A 17008-nucleotide genomic window follows, 5' to 3' on the forward strand; every position below is an offset into this window, starting at 1 on the left:
ACTGGCCGGGAGCGTGAGGGTTCCCGGGTATGCAGGCACGGAGAGCTACTGGGGAGGTCCGCGAAAGACGCGCGGGGGACCCAACGTGGGGAAGAGGGCGGGGACGGGCAGGCAAACCCAGAGAAGCGCAAGGGTATTCCACGCGCGTCCTCCCCTCGATCACATTCGCTTTCACGACTTTCTTTTGGTGCAAGAATTAAACGTGCCCTTGTGGAGCCCTTTCCGCCCCTCACGCGCGCTCTGCCGGGGCGAAGCAAGCGGTACCCACACCTAGAGGCCGCCGCAGCCAGGGAGCAGGGGGGGACTCGGAGGTGCCTGGCAACGGGGCCGCGGAGGGATTCGCAGCTTTAGGCCCGGGGACCTTTGCGGAGAATCGTACTTCCTGTTGCTCCCAGAAGTGACGTAGCTACTGGCCCCGCCCCTGGCAGAGGCGGAAGTGCAGCTACCCTGAGGCGTCTCTTGTAGCCTCGGACTACTCAGTCTAGCCGCACCCCTGGGCCCATGGCCGCCTACCCCTACCGCCCAGGCCCCGGGACCGGCCCGGGCCCCGGCCCAGCCGTGGGCGCGGCGCTGCCGGACCAGAGCTTCCTGTGGAACGTCTTCCAGAGGTGAGAGCCGGCGCGCGGGGCTTACGGGAGTCCGCCGGCCTCCGCTCCTCCTCTCCCCGACCTCCGGCTCCATGTTACCCCCCGCCCAGGGACTGTCCGGATCCGCACTCCGCGCCCCCCGCGCCCCCCGCCCGCGTCCTCTCCTCAGCCTTCTGCTGCATTTCTCCTCTTCGCGTCTCCCGGTCCTGGCCTGCCTCCTCCGCCCCCGGGCCTCTTCCCAGGCTGCACTCCGGCCTGCCCTGGTCTCTCCCGGGTCTCCCTCCCCAGCCACCGTCTCCGCTCCGCCTCCTCCAGCCTTTCCCTGGCCTGCCCCAGCTTCCCTCCCCCAACTTTTCCTGAGGCCTCGGCTCTGCTCACTCCCCTCCTCTGTCCCCATCTGTCTCAGGGCTTCACCCTCCCTCCGGGCCCCTCCCCGAGGTGTGGAGCTTTCCGAAGACGCTCTGGAGCGCTGCCTCCACCCACCTCCCCAAACAGCCAAAAAACCGCAGACGAGGGGCAGGTTCTTGCTGCTCCGGGAGGGTCTCCTGGCGATGCTAGTTTTAGATAAACAGAAACAAGAATCTGCTCTAGCACTATTAAAATGCCAGCAGCCAGGAAAGAAGCTGGGACATGATGGCTGCCGGGACAGGTGATCTTTACCTGAGCTCCTTCCGTCCATGGCCGTCCTTCTAGTGAATGAATGACGGAAACTTGAGTGACTCATGGCCCGAGAATGACTTGATTGAGACAGTTTTTTCCTGTTTGTGAACAAAAGAGAAACTGGTGTAGGGGGAACTGGGGCCATGGAATAATCAAAGAGTAAGGCCTGGGAAAGGGAAAGGAGAGTGAAAAAATAACTTGGCCTCTGGAGAGAACCAACTTGGACTTTGGCAGGTGGAGTGCTTAGGCTTTGTGAAGGAGCTCCAGCGTATACCTGTTCCCCAGCAGAACAAAGTGAAAGGTCCATGGGAAGAAACATGCTAGAGTTAATGTAGTCTGGTCAGTGGGGTTAAACGTTTGTGCTTGCCATGGTTTGCTTTTCCTGCACTTTTAATCACCAGCTGAATTGGTCTTGATTTTGTAGGGTTGATAAAGACCGGAGCGGCGTGATATCCGACAATGAGCTTCAACAAGCACTGTCCAATGGTGAGTGGGACCTCCCATTAGGACTTCTAAACTGCAAGCCTGACCCATCTGTAGACCTGTTATCATTGGCACATAGTGGAGGTGCTTCTGATTTATTTTGCCCAGTGGTTTCCTGGTGGTTGTCAGTGCTACTCCAAATGCCTTGAGGAACAACTGTGTGGATGGGCATAGGGAAACTGTTTGAGAAGTGCAAGTTGGGGACATAGGTTTTAGGGATGGATAGGAAGTTTAGCTTTGTATAGCAGATATCCTTCATGTATCTTGAAGATCACTGTTTTTCTTAGGTAATCTTTGTGACCCTTCTGGAGAGGATCACCAAGGTCCCAGAGCCCACTGGATTGTGGGGTGGTGGTCTTGTCAGTGGCAGAATTATAGGCATTCAGACAGGGGTGAGGGTTACAGTTTCTTGTGGGTGGTGTGTTGCAGGTTCTCCATGGCTGAGTTCTTGCCAGTTTCAACTTGAATAATCTGTGGAAGTACTATTAGAGTTACACTAGTAGAAGACAGGGTTACTAGAAAGATGTCCAGAGCACAAATCCAGCAGACTATAATCTGGCAAATCCTGGATTAAAACTTTCTAAGTGTTGACAAAAATGGATGATTTCTTCACATCATATGTTAATTGTGGCCAGATGTTAAAGATGTTGGCCATCACAGTGAGAGTGCCCTGCAGGGTAAGGCTTTTCTTTTGAGCTCTTTTCCAGTGAGTAAGGATTGATTTGTGATCTATTTGGACATCTCCTTTTGTTTGTTTGCTATAAGGCTTGAGAGTCCTGCCCAGGTTTAGGGTTTGTGTGAAACCTGCTCAGTTGGGAGTGATGGTCAAATACTCTAAATCTGTCTACCTTGGGGGGATGTGGGGGGAGGTGAGGTCACTGGGGTCAGCCTACCTGGATTCAAATCCTAGCTCAACCAGTTCTAGGAATGTGGCCTTGAGCAAGGACTCGACCTTTCTGGATCTGTGTCCCACAGTTACTGGGCTGGTAAATTGAGGAAGTGCATGCAGAACACTGGTGTGATGCCTGGCACAGAGCAAGGGCTCAGTATTGTTTCTGGGGTGAGGAATAGTGGTGCTGTTGCCACTGTTACTGGCCAGAGAGCCAACTTGAGTCTTTGATGGCCCTTCTTTTCCTAATGACAGAGGTGATGATGGTTACCACCTACTGAGCATCCACTACACCACACATGGGCACTGTGCTGGGCACTTAACAAACCTTGTCCCACAGTCAGCATCGTTGTTTGAGTCCCGTGGATGTGAGCGGGGGACCCTCTGTTCTGACCTGTGGGTTAGGCTCCTCTTGTCTCTACTAGAGGTGTCAGTACTGCCCCCTGGTTCTGCTGGTTGTTGGAGCATATGGCTCTTTGTTCTGTCAGAACATAGTCTTGAACTCCGCTGCTACTAAATCTCAACCAGGAGCCTGCTTGACAGAGAATTTTAACAGGATTTTTGAAAGGGTGATCATTCCCCCCTTCCTAAGACAACTTTGAAATCAATACCTGGTGTAACCCAACTAACAAGTATGTGTCAGGTGCATCTCATAGTCACTTTTCTTGAGTTGCCCTGTGGATTTCCCCAGCTTTTGTTGGGGGCATATAAGAGCTGGCTCCATGAAGCAGTCACTTAATCCTGAGAGAGGTCCTCTCTGGGGCAGCCCTAGAGAAATGTCCAGTTCATTTCTCCCTGCAGGTGTGGTGCTTCTTGTGTACTAAGCAACTGTGGTGATTGTTCTGTCTTGTTTGAATCTTATAAAGACTGAATCTTTTTTTTTTTTTTTTTAAATATATCTTTATTGATTTCAGAGAGAGGAAGGGAGAGGGAGAGACAGAGATAGAAACATCAATGATGAGAGAGTCATTGACCGAGCCCGCAATCCGGGCATGTGCCCTGACCGGGAATCGAACCCCGATCGCCTGGATGCTAGGTCGATGCTCAACCGCTGAGCCATGCCCAGCTGGGCAAAACACTGAATCTTTTAACCAGTTATGTTTTCCTCTTTAAATTAGCTGCTAAAAACCTGAAGTTAAATTTGTGGCCCACCAGTAACCAGAGTTTAGAGGTGTAAGGGATGAGCTTCTTGAATGTAACCTCAGGCTCCGCACTTTCTTACCCTCCTTTTCTTCTCCCATCCAACATAGTTAAAATTTACTTTTGTTACTATCTTCACCAACTTCTTTTTAAAAAAAATATTAATTTTGTATTGTTTTTTTAAGGGCGGGGGGAGAAACATTGATTTGTTGTTTTACTCGTTTATGCATTCATTGTGACTTCTTGTGTGTGTCCTGACCGAAGATGGAATGCTGAGCCTCGGCAGATGGGGACGACACTAACCAGCTGAGCTGCCCGGCCAGGCCTTCATCAACTCCTTTAGGTTCTTTCCGCAGCAAGCAGGTTAATAATGAGTCCCGATTTCTAGTTCTTTTCACGTCACAGAGTGCCTAACGGTATTACCACCACTTGCTTGCCCTCGTAGCTCTCACACTGCAGAGCCAGGATCTGGTGCACAGCAGGGCCGCACCCATTCTGCCTCAGGCTTACTCCTCAGTCAGGCCGCTGACCCCGCTGCTTTCCCACCTGTCTCTTGGCGCCATCTAATGCCTCTAGCGCCTGTGGCATCCTCCCTGGCCTTGAGTCTCTGCTCCTTCCTAGAATGCCTGCCTCTCATGGTAAGATGAACTCCGCCCATCCGCCACATCTTCAAACCCCTTTCCTCCCGTGTGGCGTGTGCTGCCCCTCCTTTTGAACAGCATTTCTTTTTCTTTGATGTGTTCCTTTCTCTTCATTCTCCTTAACCATTTTTGTAGCTATCTCCTCCTAAATGAGGACTGAGCTGGTTACTTAATAGACAAGGTCATTTCTCTTCACTCCTCCTCGAATTCCTGTTGCTGATATGATTGAAGTTATTTTCAGTTCTGATTTTTCTCCCAGGAATGGACTTTTGTTTTCATATTAGAACTAGACTATTGGGCAATCTCAGGAAATTATTTTTATTAGTTTATTGCTGGTGGGAAACTGAAGCTACAGAACAACATAGTCTCTCACTTTAGTTAGACCTGTGGTTTGGAGCGCTCTCTGTTTGAGTCCAGCTGAAACCATCTTGGAAAGGGCTTTTGTAGGTCCCACACACTGAGTCCTTTGTAGGAAAGCCACCAGAAATGACTGCTCTCAGGACGTGTGTGGTCAGTGGGTCTAAAGAGAGAGAGGACTGTTCTTGTGCCTTCGTTTTAAAATAACCTGTCACTATCTTTACTTTTAGATACTTTAAAAAAAAAATTTTGCTCAAGCCTCTTTTGTGTTTTAATGTTTGCCTTAACATAGATATTGATGTATTTTGAGGAGACATTTTTAGCTATGTTTTAAAAAATAATAATTCATCACTTCTCGGCCTTTTGGCTAAGATCAAGTGTAGTATCTGTTCTTACCAGTTTAAAAAATAATAATTCATATATTTTTAAGGTATTTTTATCAAAGTAGAGTTCTAGCTTTCTTGGGGAGCCCATATTTGAAGAAATGAGAAGAATAAGACCATCCAAGCAGACAGGACCTACAGTTGCATCCCTGTCCTGCCACAGCCCAGTGTCGCGGGTGATGGTGTTTGTTGCCCCAGTGCAGCAGAGGGAGTGAGATTCACCTTCAGCCCCCATCTGCCTGTATGCAGGTGAGGGCTGACTCAGCAGGCTGGGTTACTCAGAGCCCACACGTTTCCAGGAAGGGCCTGTTAGATGATGGGCTCCCTCTGGAATGTTCTGACTGATAAGTGTTTTGCCCACTCAGGGCCTTGAGTGCATTGTACCCATTTGCCTGGATATTCACACTGAGAGTTTGGTGATGCAAAGCACCTGACTTCCCTCTGGACACCTGGAGCTTCCATGACTGATCCCCTAAAGAAACCCTGGACTCCCAGGCTCAGAGGAGCTTCCCTGTTGGACAGCACTTCATGTGTGTCATCAGCCTGTCACTAGAGGGTTAAGCTTTCCTTTGTGACTCCACGTGGGGCTCTGGAATCAGTTCCTGGTCTCCCCCAGACTTGTCCCAATGCCTTTAGCTGTGTTGGTTTAACTCTCCCTTCTCTGTAACAAACTGACCATGAGTATTGTCATCCTAGCAAGCTATCAAGCCTGAGAGAGGCCTCAGTACAGCCTGTCACATCTGCCCTTCCTAGAAACTTGCCCACCAGTTTCTGATAGAAGTAAGGAAGGTTGGCTTTACCAACAGGGCACTTCATGAGCCTAGGCAGGTCGCAGCATTCCTGGCCTCTGTCTTTGGGTATAAAAACAGGGTGACTGGATGTTGAGAATCCTTTTCCCCTCCAACCAAGCCCATCTCCAGGTCCCACCCTGTCTGGTCCAGAACTGTAAGACACTGTTGTATCTACCAGAATGAAGTTTATAGTGTTTACCTTAGACACTTAGATTGTTTTCATTTTCAATAATGTAACTATTGCAGTGATTGGACCCAAAGTTTCATAGAACAAGTTTCTAGAAGGGGCATTTACCGGATCAAAGGGTGTAGGCATCGTGCTCTTGGTCAGTATTCAGATGGCTTTTCAGAAAGGCCATATTTCCAGTCTTGGCTGTTTGAAGCCATAACTGAAGATGACTGGGTGAAATGTAGGCTTTTGCTGAACCTGAAGAGGCACTGAAGTCCTCACAAATCCATGCATAGAACAGAGTCAGGCCCTGTGGCACTTCTACCCCCTCCTCACAAGCTCCTCTGGCAGAAAAGCCCAGGAAGGCTGGACTCTGGGTCTGCTGCAGGGAGACTCACAGAGATCACCAGTGATGGTGGGAAAAGTCTATTGTCCCTTCCCCCCTGCCCCAAAAGATTCCAAGTACTTAGGTGTTTCAGTTGTATGTATGCGACATGTTGTGAAGACAACCCTTCACCATCACTCAAGTCTTCTTCAATCAAAATTTAAGTTTTTCGTTAATAGGACATAATTTTAAGAAAGAAAACTCTTTGGAGACTAAAAAGGCAATATATTATTGTAGAGCAGAGTGGGATTTCCCCTTTTGAGAAGGGAGCAGATATAAATTCCTAAAACCATTTGTGTGTTTGGAGTTTTTAAGTGGGAAAACACTAAAGCCCCCGATGATGACTGACCACCCTATAGATGGTAGCTTGTTTCGTAAGCACACTGTTCGTGCAGTGTTGCTTCTTAAGGTTTTAGCACTGATCCCAAATTATGGGTGAAAAGTTGAGTACTCAACTTACAGGGGAAATAATAGTATGTTTGTGTTCTTTGGTTCTTTGAGATGAAGTTGAGACAAGACTTATACATACAGTGAACATATATTTCTATGTAAAAGTCTGGCAGGAAATCTTTTGCAAGCTGGATGCTTCTGATATTCCTGGACACAGCGGTTACTGGGAAGAGGAGATGGAAATGTTTGAAGTTGCGCTGGCCCAGGAAACCTGGGATAGAGGCTCGCTGGAGGTGAAGGGCTTGTGAAAAAAACCCACCTGTAAGATGTGTCCTCTGCCTTCAGCAAGTGCTGTTGCAAACGCCTTATTGGTGTTGCAGTGTGATTTGTTACAGAACACTTTATAAACTGTTTAGGTTTTCGGGCTGACACTCAGGTGCACTTAATGTTTAATATAACCAGAGTGTGAAATGTCTGCACATTGCGACATTTCAGCTTCATTGTGGGGTTAGTAAGCTTTGATGTTAGGCCTGGGAACCAGGCCACAGAACTAGCACACAACAGAGTCAATTACCTGTTAGCTGTTGTTATTGCCCCCTGGTTTCTGTGGAGAGTCAGGTCCCATTTGGCTAACAAGAAGGATGAGTGGATGCCTGTAGCCTTCCTCCACGTTCCAGGTCTCTTCATCATTGACTCAGCCCCAGACCTCCAATCCTCAGACTCCCCCAGCATGGCTGAGTCCCGCAGGCCTGCCTCTCTGTGGTGTGCCATCTGTGTGTTCCACATGTGCCTGTTGGGGCCCTTGGCCCTCACCATGAGAGTGCCTGTGTGTGCAGCCTGATTTAACTGGTTTACTTGTACTGCTTTTGTTTAACACTTTTACCGGCAAGTCGTTTGCTGACGGCCCTGGCTTGATGTGCGCATTTGGGGTGGAATGTGGGTGCAGCTTCATCTCTGCAACCACCCCAGCTCTGCACAGTCAGCTCACTTTAGCCCACATTCCCAACTCTTCTCCTATGGTCACTTAGTCTGTATCAGCACAGAGGAAGGAAGAGATTCCAGTAGGTACTTGTGGTTTCTGGCTTCTGGTCAGTGGTGGGTTATTTTCTGTGAAACCCAATTCAGTTCATGGAGCCACTAAGAGGGAGGGAGGGAGGCGAAAGCAGGCATGGGTGAAACAGTCCCCTGTATGTGGAATTTTCCTGTAACATAGTTTTCTCTTTATACTGGTTTCTAATAATACTACTATTCATCATTCCTTTCTATACATACTCCTGCTCACCTTTCCCTAAAAGATCTGTGAAATCTGCACAAAGGTGCTGTCCAGCACTGATGTGTGCCAAGCCTGGGGACAGGTGAGCCCCTGCTTTCTTGGGAGGACCAGCCTTCCTGGAGTAATAGCCATTGCAGGTGTTCTGAAGGGGCAGTCAGAAGGGCAGGCAGAGCAGATGGATTTAGCTTAGTGACCTGGAGTGTGGGGTACTCAGGGAAAGTTCCCTGAGGAAGCATTTCAGTTGAGGCTTACAGGGGAGGTTGGAGTTGGGTGGAGGGGGTACATGTGTTAGATGGGCACATGTGAGGGTTACAGAAGCTTGGACAAGCCCCGAATTGGGTGGGAGTGGCACTTGGGAGGTGCTGCAGGGCCCAGTGTCCCTGAGTGTGAGGCATGGCACCCTGCAGACTCTCCAGCCCACTAAAGCTCAAAGGTCGGGAGTGCATCTCTGTGTGCCACCCGGAACTATAACAGTTGTGTATATAGAAGAAAAAATGGGCTCTTTTTATACAAATAGGGGATGGGCAGAGATACTGCTTTTCCTCCACATTAAAAACATGTTTTTTACTTTGTTTTTACTGAGTGTAAAAATCAATAAAGGTACAGATCATTCTCTTACTTTACTCCTGTTTGTTTTCAGGCACCTGGACTCCATTTAATCCTGTGACTGTCCGGTCAATCATATGTAAGTAAGGGCGCCAGCATCCTGCCTGCGCAGGCACAGGTGTGGGCCGCTTGGTGCAGCTTGGGCTTCCTACTTACTCTCCTGGAACTCTAGTTAGATGTGGGCCTTCATCCCGCTCCTCTGTCCCCTCACTAATGCTTTACTGCCAGTTTACGTCTGATCCACCCTTTTAGTTGCCAGCCCTGAAGCTTTCATGCATACACTGGACTGTACCCTCCACACGCAGTCCTTATCCTGTGTCACTGCTGACTGGAGGAACATGAAACTTCACTAAATGTAATGTACTTCTGAGCAAACCGAGAGCACTCATACTACAGGTGTCCATTAATCTCTTTATCTGAAGAGACAGCAAATGATTTATCAGTTTCTTTATGGCAGTAATTCAGAGTTAGTCTTTATATACATATATTTTAGCCACTTTGCAATTTTATGTAAATGTAATTACAGGTTCTTTTGTATTTGGACCTGGAATTGGGCCGATTTTCTTTTAAATGAAAGGCAGTTCTTACTAAAAAAAACCATTAAAGATAGTAGAAAGTCTTTCTCATTGGAGTGGACTCCACTAGAGGATGTCAGTCCTGGGGAATGGAGGGTGCCTTGTGTTCTAGATCCAGACCTAGAGGCTGTGAATAAGGGGCACTTTAGCTCTGGCATCTTCCTGGCAAAGCAAGAGCACCCACCAGTGGTTGTGCTTCTGTAGAACCTACCTGTGTGAAGTACCCCCCCCCCCTTTTTTTTTTTTAATATATTTTTATTGATTTTAGAGCGAGGAAGGGAGAGGGAGAGAGAAATAGAAACATCAATGATTCGAGAGAGTCATTGATTGGCTGCCTCCTGCACGCCCCCTAGTGGGGATAGAGCTCAAAACCTTGGCATGTGCCCTGACTGGGAATCGAACCGGGATCTCCTGGATCATAAGTCGATGCTCAACCACTGAGCCACACCAGCCGGACTGAAGTATCCTTTTTATTGTGGCTCTAATAGTGTGTTTTGCTTGCATTTTTCCTTTTCATAGGGGCTGTGGTTGGGTGACAGTTCCCCTGCCCTGCCCCAACAGAGGTGATCTTGCCCCTCACTCAGCCAATGAGCATGATTAGCAACACTTAAGGTTTTGTTGGGCGAGTGCCATGCTGGGGAGATAACTACTGTGGTCATGTTTCTTGCTGATTAATATTCAGATTCCATTCATTGTGCACCACTCACACTCCTTTTTGTCACAGCAATGTTTGATCGTGAGAACAAGGCTGGTGTGAACTTCAGCGAATTCACAGGCGTCTGGAAGTACATCACAGACTGGCAGAATGTCTTCCGTACCTATGACAGGGATAACTCGGGAATGATTGACAAGAACGAGCTCAAGCAAGCACTTTCAGGTTTTGGTAATTCACTTACCTTGATTGTGTAGCATGTTTCATTTTGGAACCTAGGTACCATTCAAGTTCTTTTACTTTGTTCAGCTTACTGATTTTTTAAGCCAGTCTATGTGAAGTTTTTGTTTACATCATACAGACTTATAATTTGATATTATTGAAGACTTTTATGCAGTCTTTTTTAAATGTAATTTTTCATCCAAAATGAGATAAGGGCTATGCAATCATTTATCTTTTGTGAATTGGAATGACGTCACAAGCACATTGAGAATGTGGCTTTGAAATAATTTAAAGTGAGTAAGTGAAAAAGATAGTGTAGGGCACTTATATTTCATGATATATCAAAATACACAGAAAGATGATAAAATACCTGTAAGAGATGATTCTCTAAGCTGTAGTGCACATCACAGGCCGCGCAGGTAGGGCATTAGAGTCAGCACGAGCTCCCATTCTCAAGTGCATGTCAGCGTGTGTGCGTGCAGTGCCTTCAGAAATGTGCACATGGTATGGTACCTTTCCAGAGTGGGTCAGTGTGCCTCTGATACCATGCATGGGTCTGAGAGGAAGTTGGGATTTTTTTATAGAGGGAAAACTGGAATGTTGGACTTGTTCAAGGTTTGAAGTTACACTGAGATTCTAATTTGGGACAATTTTACTTGGCCCTGTGTTCACAGGGCCTGTATTACAAAACTCCTTCTATGTTTTTCTTAAAAGGCTGCTTTATAAATGCCTTGTAGGAAAAATAAGAAAAGTTAGATTGTAATATACTATTTTCTAGGTATCTTGAGTTTTAATAATATAAACTACATTTTAGTTCTTGTGGTGGTTAACATGGTCCTGCCCTCTCTGTTTTTCTCTGGTCATGTACTTTATGTCTCTCTTCTCTTTCTCTCACTTTCTTTTCTTGCCTTATAAACTCAGACATAGTACTAGGTGGAGGCTGTGGTATGGCACAAGAAGTCTGGAGTTCACCAGATGTGTTCAGAGTTTGAGCAGGATGTCAACCTCAGGTTCTCGGAGTTGGAACTCAGAATGCAACTGATCTTGCTTTGCCCTTAGGTGGGAGGACTGGTGGAGGCCCTAGGGAAGTCTGGGAGGAAAGGAGCTAGGGGCCTAGCCAGGCTAGGGAGAACTTGGGAGAGGCCCACATCTTACAAGTGATTTTAGTCAAGTGACCTCAGGTGTATCACGGGTCATGGAACTGCATTTTCTAACCTTGCCAGGCCCAGAGCCCCCTTTTTACTTAGTACTGTGACCACTGGGTTCCTAGAGCTTATGGTAGAAATACTTATGTAGAGGGTGCCCTGGGACTCTCGGGCCTCCCAGCCCCAGTCATTCCCCCCAGTCCTGGTCAGACCCAGGGTGTCTGCAGCTATAGCAGAGCTGAGCAGGTCAGGCAGAGATCCCTAGTCAGGAGCTGGCAGGCTCCTCACACTCTCAGTGCTGAGATCCTTCCTGACGTCCTAGTTTTTCTGAAGAAAGTAAATATTCTTTTGTAGCATTTCTTCAGTTATTCCAAAAATTTTCTTCCTGCAATTGGTTCTTGATTTTTCCAGGGCTTCTCCAAAGCTGTGTTTTCTGTTAAAGGAACATTGTCATCCTTTTCCCACATTGATTATTTTGGAAGATTTTCTGTAGTAACTGTTAGGAAATGTACCACAGAAGCAGAAAGTTCCGTTCCTTGACCCCTAAGAACAAGCATCTTGCCTTGGGTAAGCAGGGGGATAAATTTTAGCTCAGCAGATGCATGAGGGAATCAGGGGATTGAACTAAGGTGCCCTCTGACCTTTGTCAGCTCCATGAGGGTGTCTCAGGCCAACCCTGGCAGCGCTGTGTGACTTACTGGCACACATTCTGGATTTGATAGTCCATTCATTTAAAACTTTTTATTAATATATGCTATGTGCCATGTACAGAGAATTGGAAATGAGAACACGCGTAAGGCACAGCTCTCACTCCTGCCAGCATGGAGGACACAGCTCCCAGATGGAGTTTACTCATGTACCATAGGCCTCGGGGGCAGCTCTGACCCATGACAGGCAGGCACAGGGCAGCTCAGCACCCAGCTCCCCTTTCCTCCACCTGGGCCTGGCAGCCATTAAGCCAGTATAGTGTTTATCATGAAAACTTTGTGAAAGTGTAATGAATCTCCATTTACTTATCAGTCGTTTTCAATTGTTTTCCATCTTTTTGCTGCATATCCCCCCCTCCCCTCGTTTTCTGCTGAAGCAAAAAGGTGCTCAGCTGCAGGTCAGGGGTGTGGCCCTTTGGTCACACCCAGGTGTGAAGGATGGCCCGTCCAGACCTGGGCCCCAGGCAATGGGGGTCCACGAGCAAAGGGCACGTCCTTCTAAATATCGTTATGTGGATTTTCACTGGAAGGACCTCGTAGAGAACTGACTGCTCCCAGATTTTGGCCTCTCAGATAAATATTCTTTCCTGGGTTTGTCTGTCACTTAGTTTTCTAGTCTTGACTTTCTTTGCTTTCGTTTTCCCTGCAGTGGTATTGAGGACTAGAGACGTTGGAAGTTAATGCCAGGGACGATACATGTTGCTTCCATTGTCTGTAGATTGTGGAGTTATTGTGTTATTATTATTATCTTGTCTGTCCTTTCCCAGTCTGGGCAGGAGACCATTGCACCCTGAACGGGCACGGCCTTGTCACTGTGTACCAAGCTCAGTCCTCACCAGCCTGGGCCTCTCTCTTACCTGAACACAGGCATAGGTGCTTGTGTAAGGAGATGAGAATCATATGGGCCAGGAGGAATGGCAGCCATCCAGGACCTGCTGTCTCTTTCTAAGTCGGGCACCCCATCTTCTATTCAGCTTGCAGGGAAGGGACCTGGGATTTAAGTCATAGACGTGCAAAGCACACTGGCAACTTGGGAAGGTACCATTACATGTTTGCATGTTGGAATCTTTCAGTAAAGTGTTAAGTATTCATACACGCAATTAACTGTGAAATTCACTCAGACAGTGGGTGTACATTTCCTTGCAAAGACTGCAGCAAGACTGAAAATCAGTAAAAATATTTTGGCACCTGGATCTTGTCTCCTGAATAAGTGAGGATACCATGGTCATACAGGTAGTGGGATCAGGAGGGGAGGAAAGGGAAGGAAGTAGGTGTCCTCGTTCCCTTGGCCCCCAGGGATGTCCCACACACAAGGGACTGTGTGTCCCCATGCCTTCAGAGCCATGTTCCTGCTGGAGATCTTTTCATGACATATCTAGTAAGTTGAAAATGGAAACGGTGACCCTTTGATGAACGTTGTGATTTTGAACCTTGTGAAGCTTTCTTGTAATGTTCCATTTCCTAATCATTTCATTTCTGTGGGGGAAATGGCTATCAATGAATCTGTTTTCTTAGGTTTACATTTTGTTTAATTGGGAGACATCAGTGATACTTTATCTTTCAAAACATTCTCTAGTAATGAGTTAACCCAGGGCAGCTAAATTATTCAGAACTTTCACATCAGGGTTAATAAATGTAATAAAAATCTATCCATAAAGGCCTTTTTTTGTTTTTTAAATTTAAATCCTCACCCTAGGATATGCTTTTATTTATTTTAGAGAGGGGGGAAGGGGGAAAGATATCCATGTGAGAGGGAAACATCAATCGGTTGCCTCCTGTGTGTGCCTCAACCAGGGATCGAACTTACACCCTAGGTATGTGCACTAACTGGGAATCAGACCCAAAACCTTTTGGTGTACGGGATGACACACTAACCAACTGAGTCACCCGGCCAGGGCTAAAGGGCTTTTAAAATGATCACTGCATTCAAGAAACTCAGCCCTGTGAGGTGGTCTGTGGTGGGGCCACCCTGTGGAGTTGGGATGTGATGTGAACTAGTGAGTTCACGGGATCCTTCAACTCAAAATGCAGTCCTGCCTCCAGTTACCCCTCACCCTCCAGGAAGCTGCTCTGGCCTGTCACGTAGCCTAGAGCGCTTTTGAATGAATGTGCACAATGTGTTTCCCACCAGCCCAGACCGTTTATTATCAGCTGTGATAAGAGGCCTGTCTGTTGGGGGCCTGGGGGTGGTGAGCGTGGCCTGTAAGGCCGTGCTGGCTCTCCTGGCCCTCTATTTACTCTGATTCCCTTTCAAGGCTACCGGCTCTCGGACCAGTTTCACGACATCCTCATTCGAAAGTTTGACAGACAAGGACGGGGACAGATTGCCTTTGACGACTTCATCCAGGGCTGCATCGTCTTGCAGGTAGTTGGGCTCCATGGAGGGAAAGGGCAGTGTCATTCTGGAATTTGCAATTTAATGGAGTCAAACGTATTTAAAATTAGCTCCTGGATCTTCTAAAAGTTAGTCTTGCCTTTGGAGAAGTAACTGTTTTTTCTGTTACACGGAGGTGTAAACAGTAGTGCTTTCTCCCCCTGGAAGTACTATACAGTGGTCCATTTGGAAGCGGTTGGTTTTTTTCCATATCCAGTGGGTTATTTACATGCATGCTCTGGTATTTTTGTTGTGTATTTTTATTCTGAGGAGATGGGTAAATTTTCCATGTGATCTTTCCTCTGCCCTGCCTTCCTGTGTGAGGTGAGGTCTCAATCCCCGACCTGGCTCCCAGGCTCAAGGGTCCTTGTGTGGGTGTTGGTGCTGTTTTTAACCAGGGGCTGGTAGAGCTCTTGAGTTGCACTGAGCCCTGCACGTGCCATTTCCCCACTCGTTTCTGAGATGTCTATCCTATAGCCTCACATTTTACCCCCAAGAAAACTAAGCACAGAGCTTAAGGAGGCTTCCCAGAGACACCTTCTTAAGACAGAAGAGCAATCGATCCTGCACTGGCCGCTCCCACCCTGTTTCTGGGTCCCTGCTCCTGTTTCTAGGTAGGGACCCAAGCTCCATATATTTTAAACTTTAGAAATGCATTGAATTAATAAACACATATCGTTCAACATTTTTATTATGACAGATTAAAACAAACAATCAACAGTAAAATTAACAGTAAGAGACAACAGTAAAATTAACCCAATGTGCCCATCACTCACATTCACTAGTTATCACTCATGGCCAATGAATTATAATAACTATAACTCCCCACCCCCCATTATTCTGAGGCAAATTCCACTTATGGAAAGAGTGTTTTTTCCATCAATATTTTAGTAGAACCCATCTCTAGAAATAAGTCCTTGCAACTTGAATCCAAGTTGAGGTTCCATCTTGTCAGCTTTAGAATCCACTGAAGATGTGAACAGCATGAGGTTTTTAAATGTAATTTGGAATTTTTGAAAATATTCTCAGATTTCCCCCCCCCCGTTTCTTTCTATCTCTCTCTCTCTCTCTCTCCCCCCCCTTCCGCTCTCTGAAATCAATGAAGACATAATAAAAAAATAAATAAATTTTTAAAAATGAAAAAAAGAAAGATTGCCCATTGTTCTTCCAGGCAGAGTTAAGCGCTGCTGCTGTTTTCTGCTATTGTTTCACACACATGCTGGGATGCTCCTGGCTGACACTGAGGGGATGGTCACCTGTGTCAGGCCTCGTTTCTTGTAGCCATTTCACTTGCCCCAGCACTGGAGGGGCAACAGGTGGAGTTCTGAGGAGACTGGGGCACACACAGCCCACATGGCCAGACTCCAGCCTTTCTCCAGGCCTCCCTGGGCAGCCGACTGGCCACCAAGGCCATAATGAACCCTGGCGTTGTTTTCTTCTCTTGTCATTATAATTCTTCAGAGTCTGTTGTGGTTGCCAGCCCTGTCCTGAGGCAGCCCTTATCTGACTTTCCCTGCCTTTGGGTACTGGTGCCCTTCTGTACCTGACCTGACCTCAATGGTCAGGTTTATGAACAGACTAGGGTGGAGCCCTGGGGTTGGGGATTGGCAGACAGGAGGACGTGGTGGGCAAGGTGGACTCTGCACTGGCGAAGGGAGACCTGCTCTTCCATGATGTGTGCAGGGCCTCACCTGCTGGGGGCAGGTTCTGAGGGAGCAGCCCTGGCTTGGGTCAGCCTGGCTTGGGAGGTGGGCAAGAATCCCTCAGTTGTGCCTCCCTGCCCTGGTCTGTTAGTTAGGGGATGTAGAAACATGAATGCTTCTGAAATTGGGTCCCTAAATGTCTTTTTGCCAAATTCATTTTGTTCCTTCTGTTTAATATTGAGATCTAAATGCCTGTGTTTTTTTTCCCCAGAGGTTGACAGATATATTCAGACGCTACGATACAGATCAGGATGGCTGGATTCAGGTGTCATATGAACAGTATCTCTCCATGGTCTTCACCATCGTATAACACTGGCCTTTTACAAACGGCAACATGACTATGGAAAGACTGAAAATGCCAAATCTCTCACCATTAACGAAACGAAGCACGGATGCAGTAGGCACTGCTCTTCCTTTAGACTTTATATAATTAACATTCTGGGACCCACCTGTACATATGTGGATAAGCTGATTAGCATTTTTCCAGTTGTAACAATAGTCATATTGTTATTCAGATACAGGCATTTGATTTGGGACGGTTTAATTGTGCCATGAGGTAAGAGAAAATAATGTTTCAGGAATTCTGCATGTAAAACATTCATCATGTGCTTTTCTATGTAGCTCCAGTTCTATAGCAGAAATACTTTTATTAGCAAATAGGAATTTTAAAATAATACAGAACTTGCACAGAAGGCTTTTCATGTGCCTTACTTTTTAAAAAGGGGGGTTATTGTATTCATTTGAATATGCCACGTAGGCAATAAAGCAATGTACCCCTTGTCCCAGTTCATCTCTGATGTGCTCATGAGGGGAGCTTCGAGGGGTTCGGGACACCTTTGGGTCACTTTTGGGTGTCTGCACGACTCACTAGTGGAA

General features: G+C 47.0%; 1 protein-coding gene across 2 annotated transcripts; it reads left to right on the top strand.

Annotated features, from left to right (window-relative positions):
• Nucleotides 1–393: 393 nt before the first annotated feature.
• Nucleotides 394–16917, top strand: PDCD6 (programmed cell death 6). Of its 2 annotated transcripts, none has more exons than XM_081133256.1 (6): nucleotides 394–608; nucleotides 1672–1733; nucleotides 8789–8833; nucleotides 10054–10212; nucleotides 14311–14420; nucleotides 16344–16917. In XM_081133256.1, exons 1-6 carry the CDS (start codon nucleotides 502–504, stop codon nucleotides 16440–16442), a joined length of 582 nt encoding a protein of 193 aa, XP_080989382.1. In that variant the 5' UTR covers nucleotides 394–501; the 3' UTR covers nucleotides 16443–16917. The 2 variants fall into 2 exon arrangements, with proteins under 2 accessions (XP_080989382.1, XP_080989383.1); XM_081133257.1 differs by having other exon boundaries at nucleotides 412–608; nucleotides 10054–10206.
• The last annotated feature ends 91 nt before the right edge of the window (nucleotides 16918–17008 follow it).

This window comes from Miniopterus schreibersii (genome assembly GCF_964146895.1).
Source record: "Miniopterus schreibersii genome assembly, chromosome: 3".
NCBI lineage: Eukaryota > Metazoa > Chordata > Mammalia > Chiroptera > Miniopteridae > Miniopterus > Miniopterus schreibersii.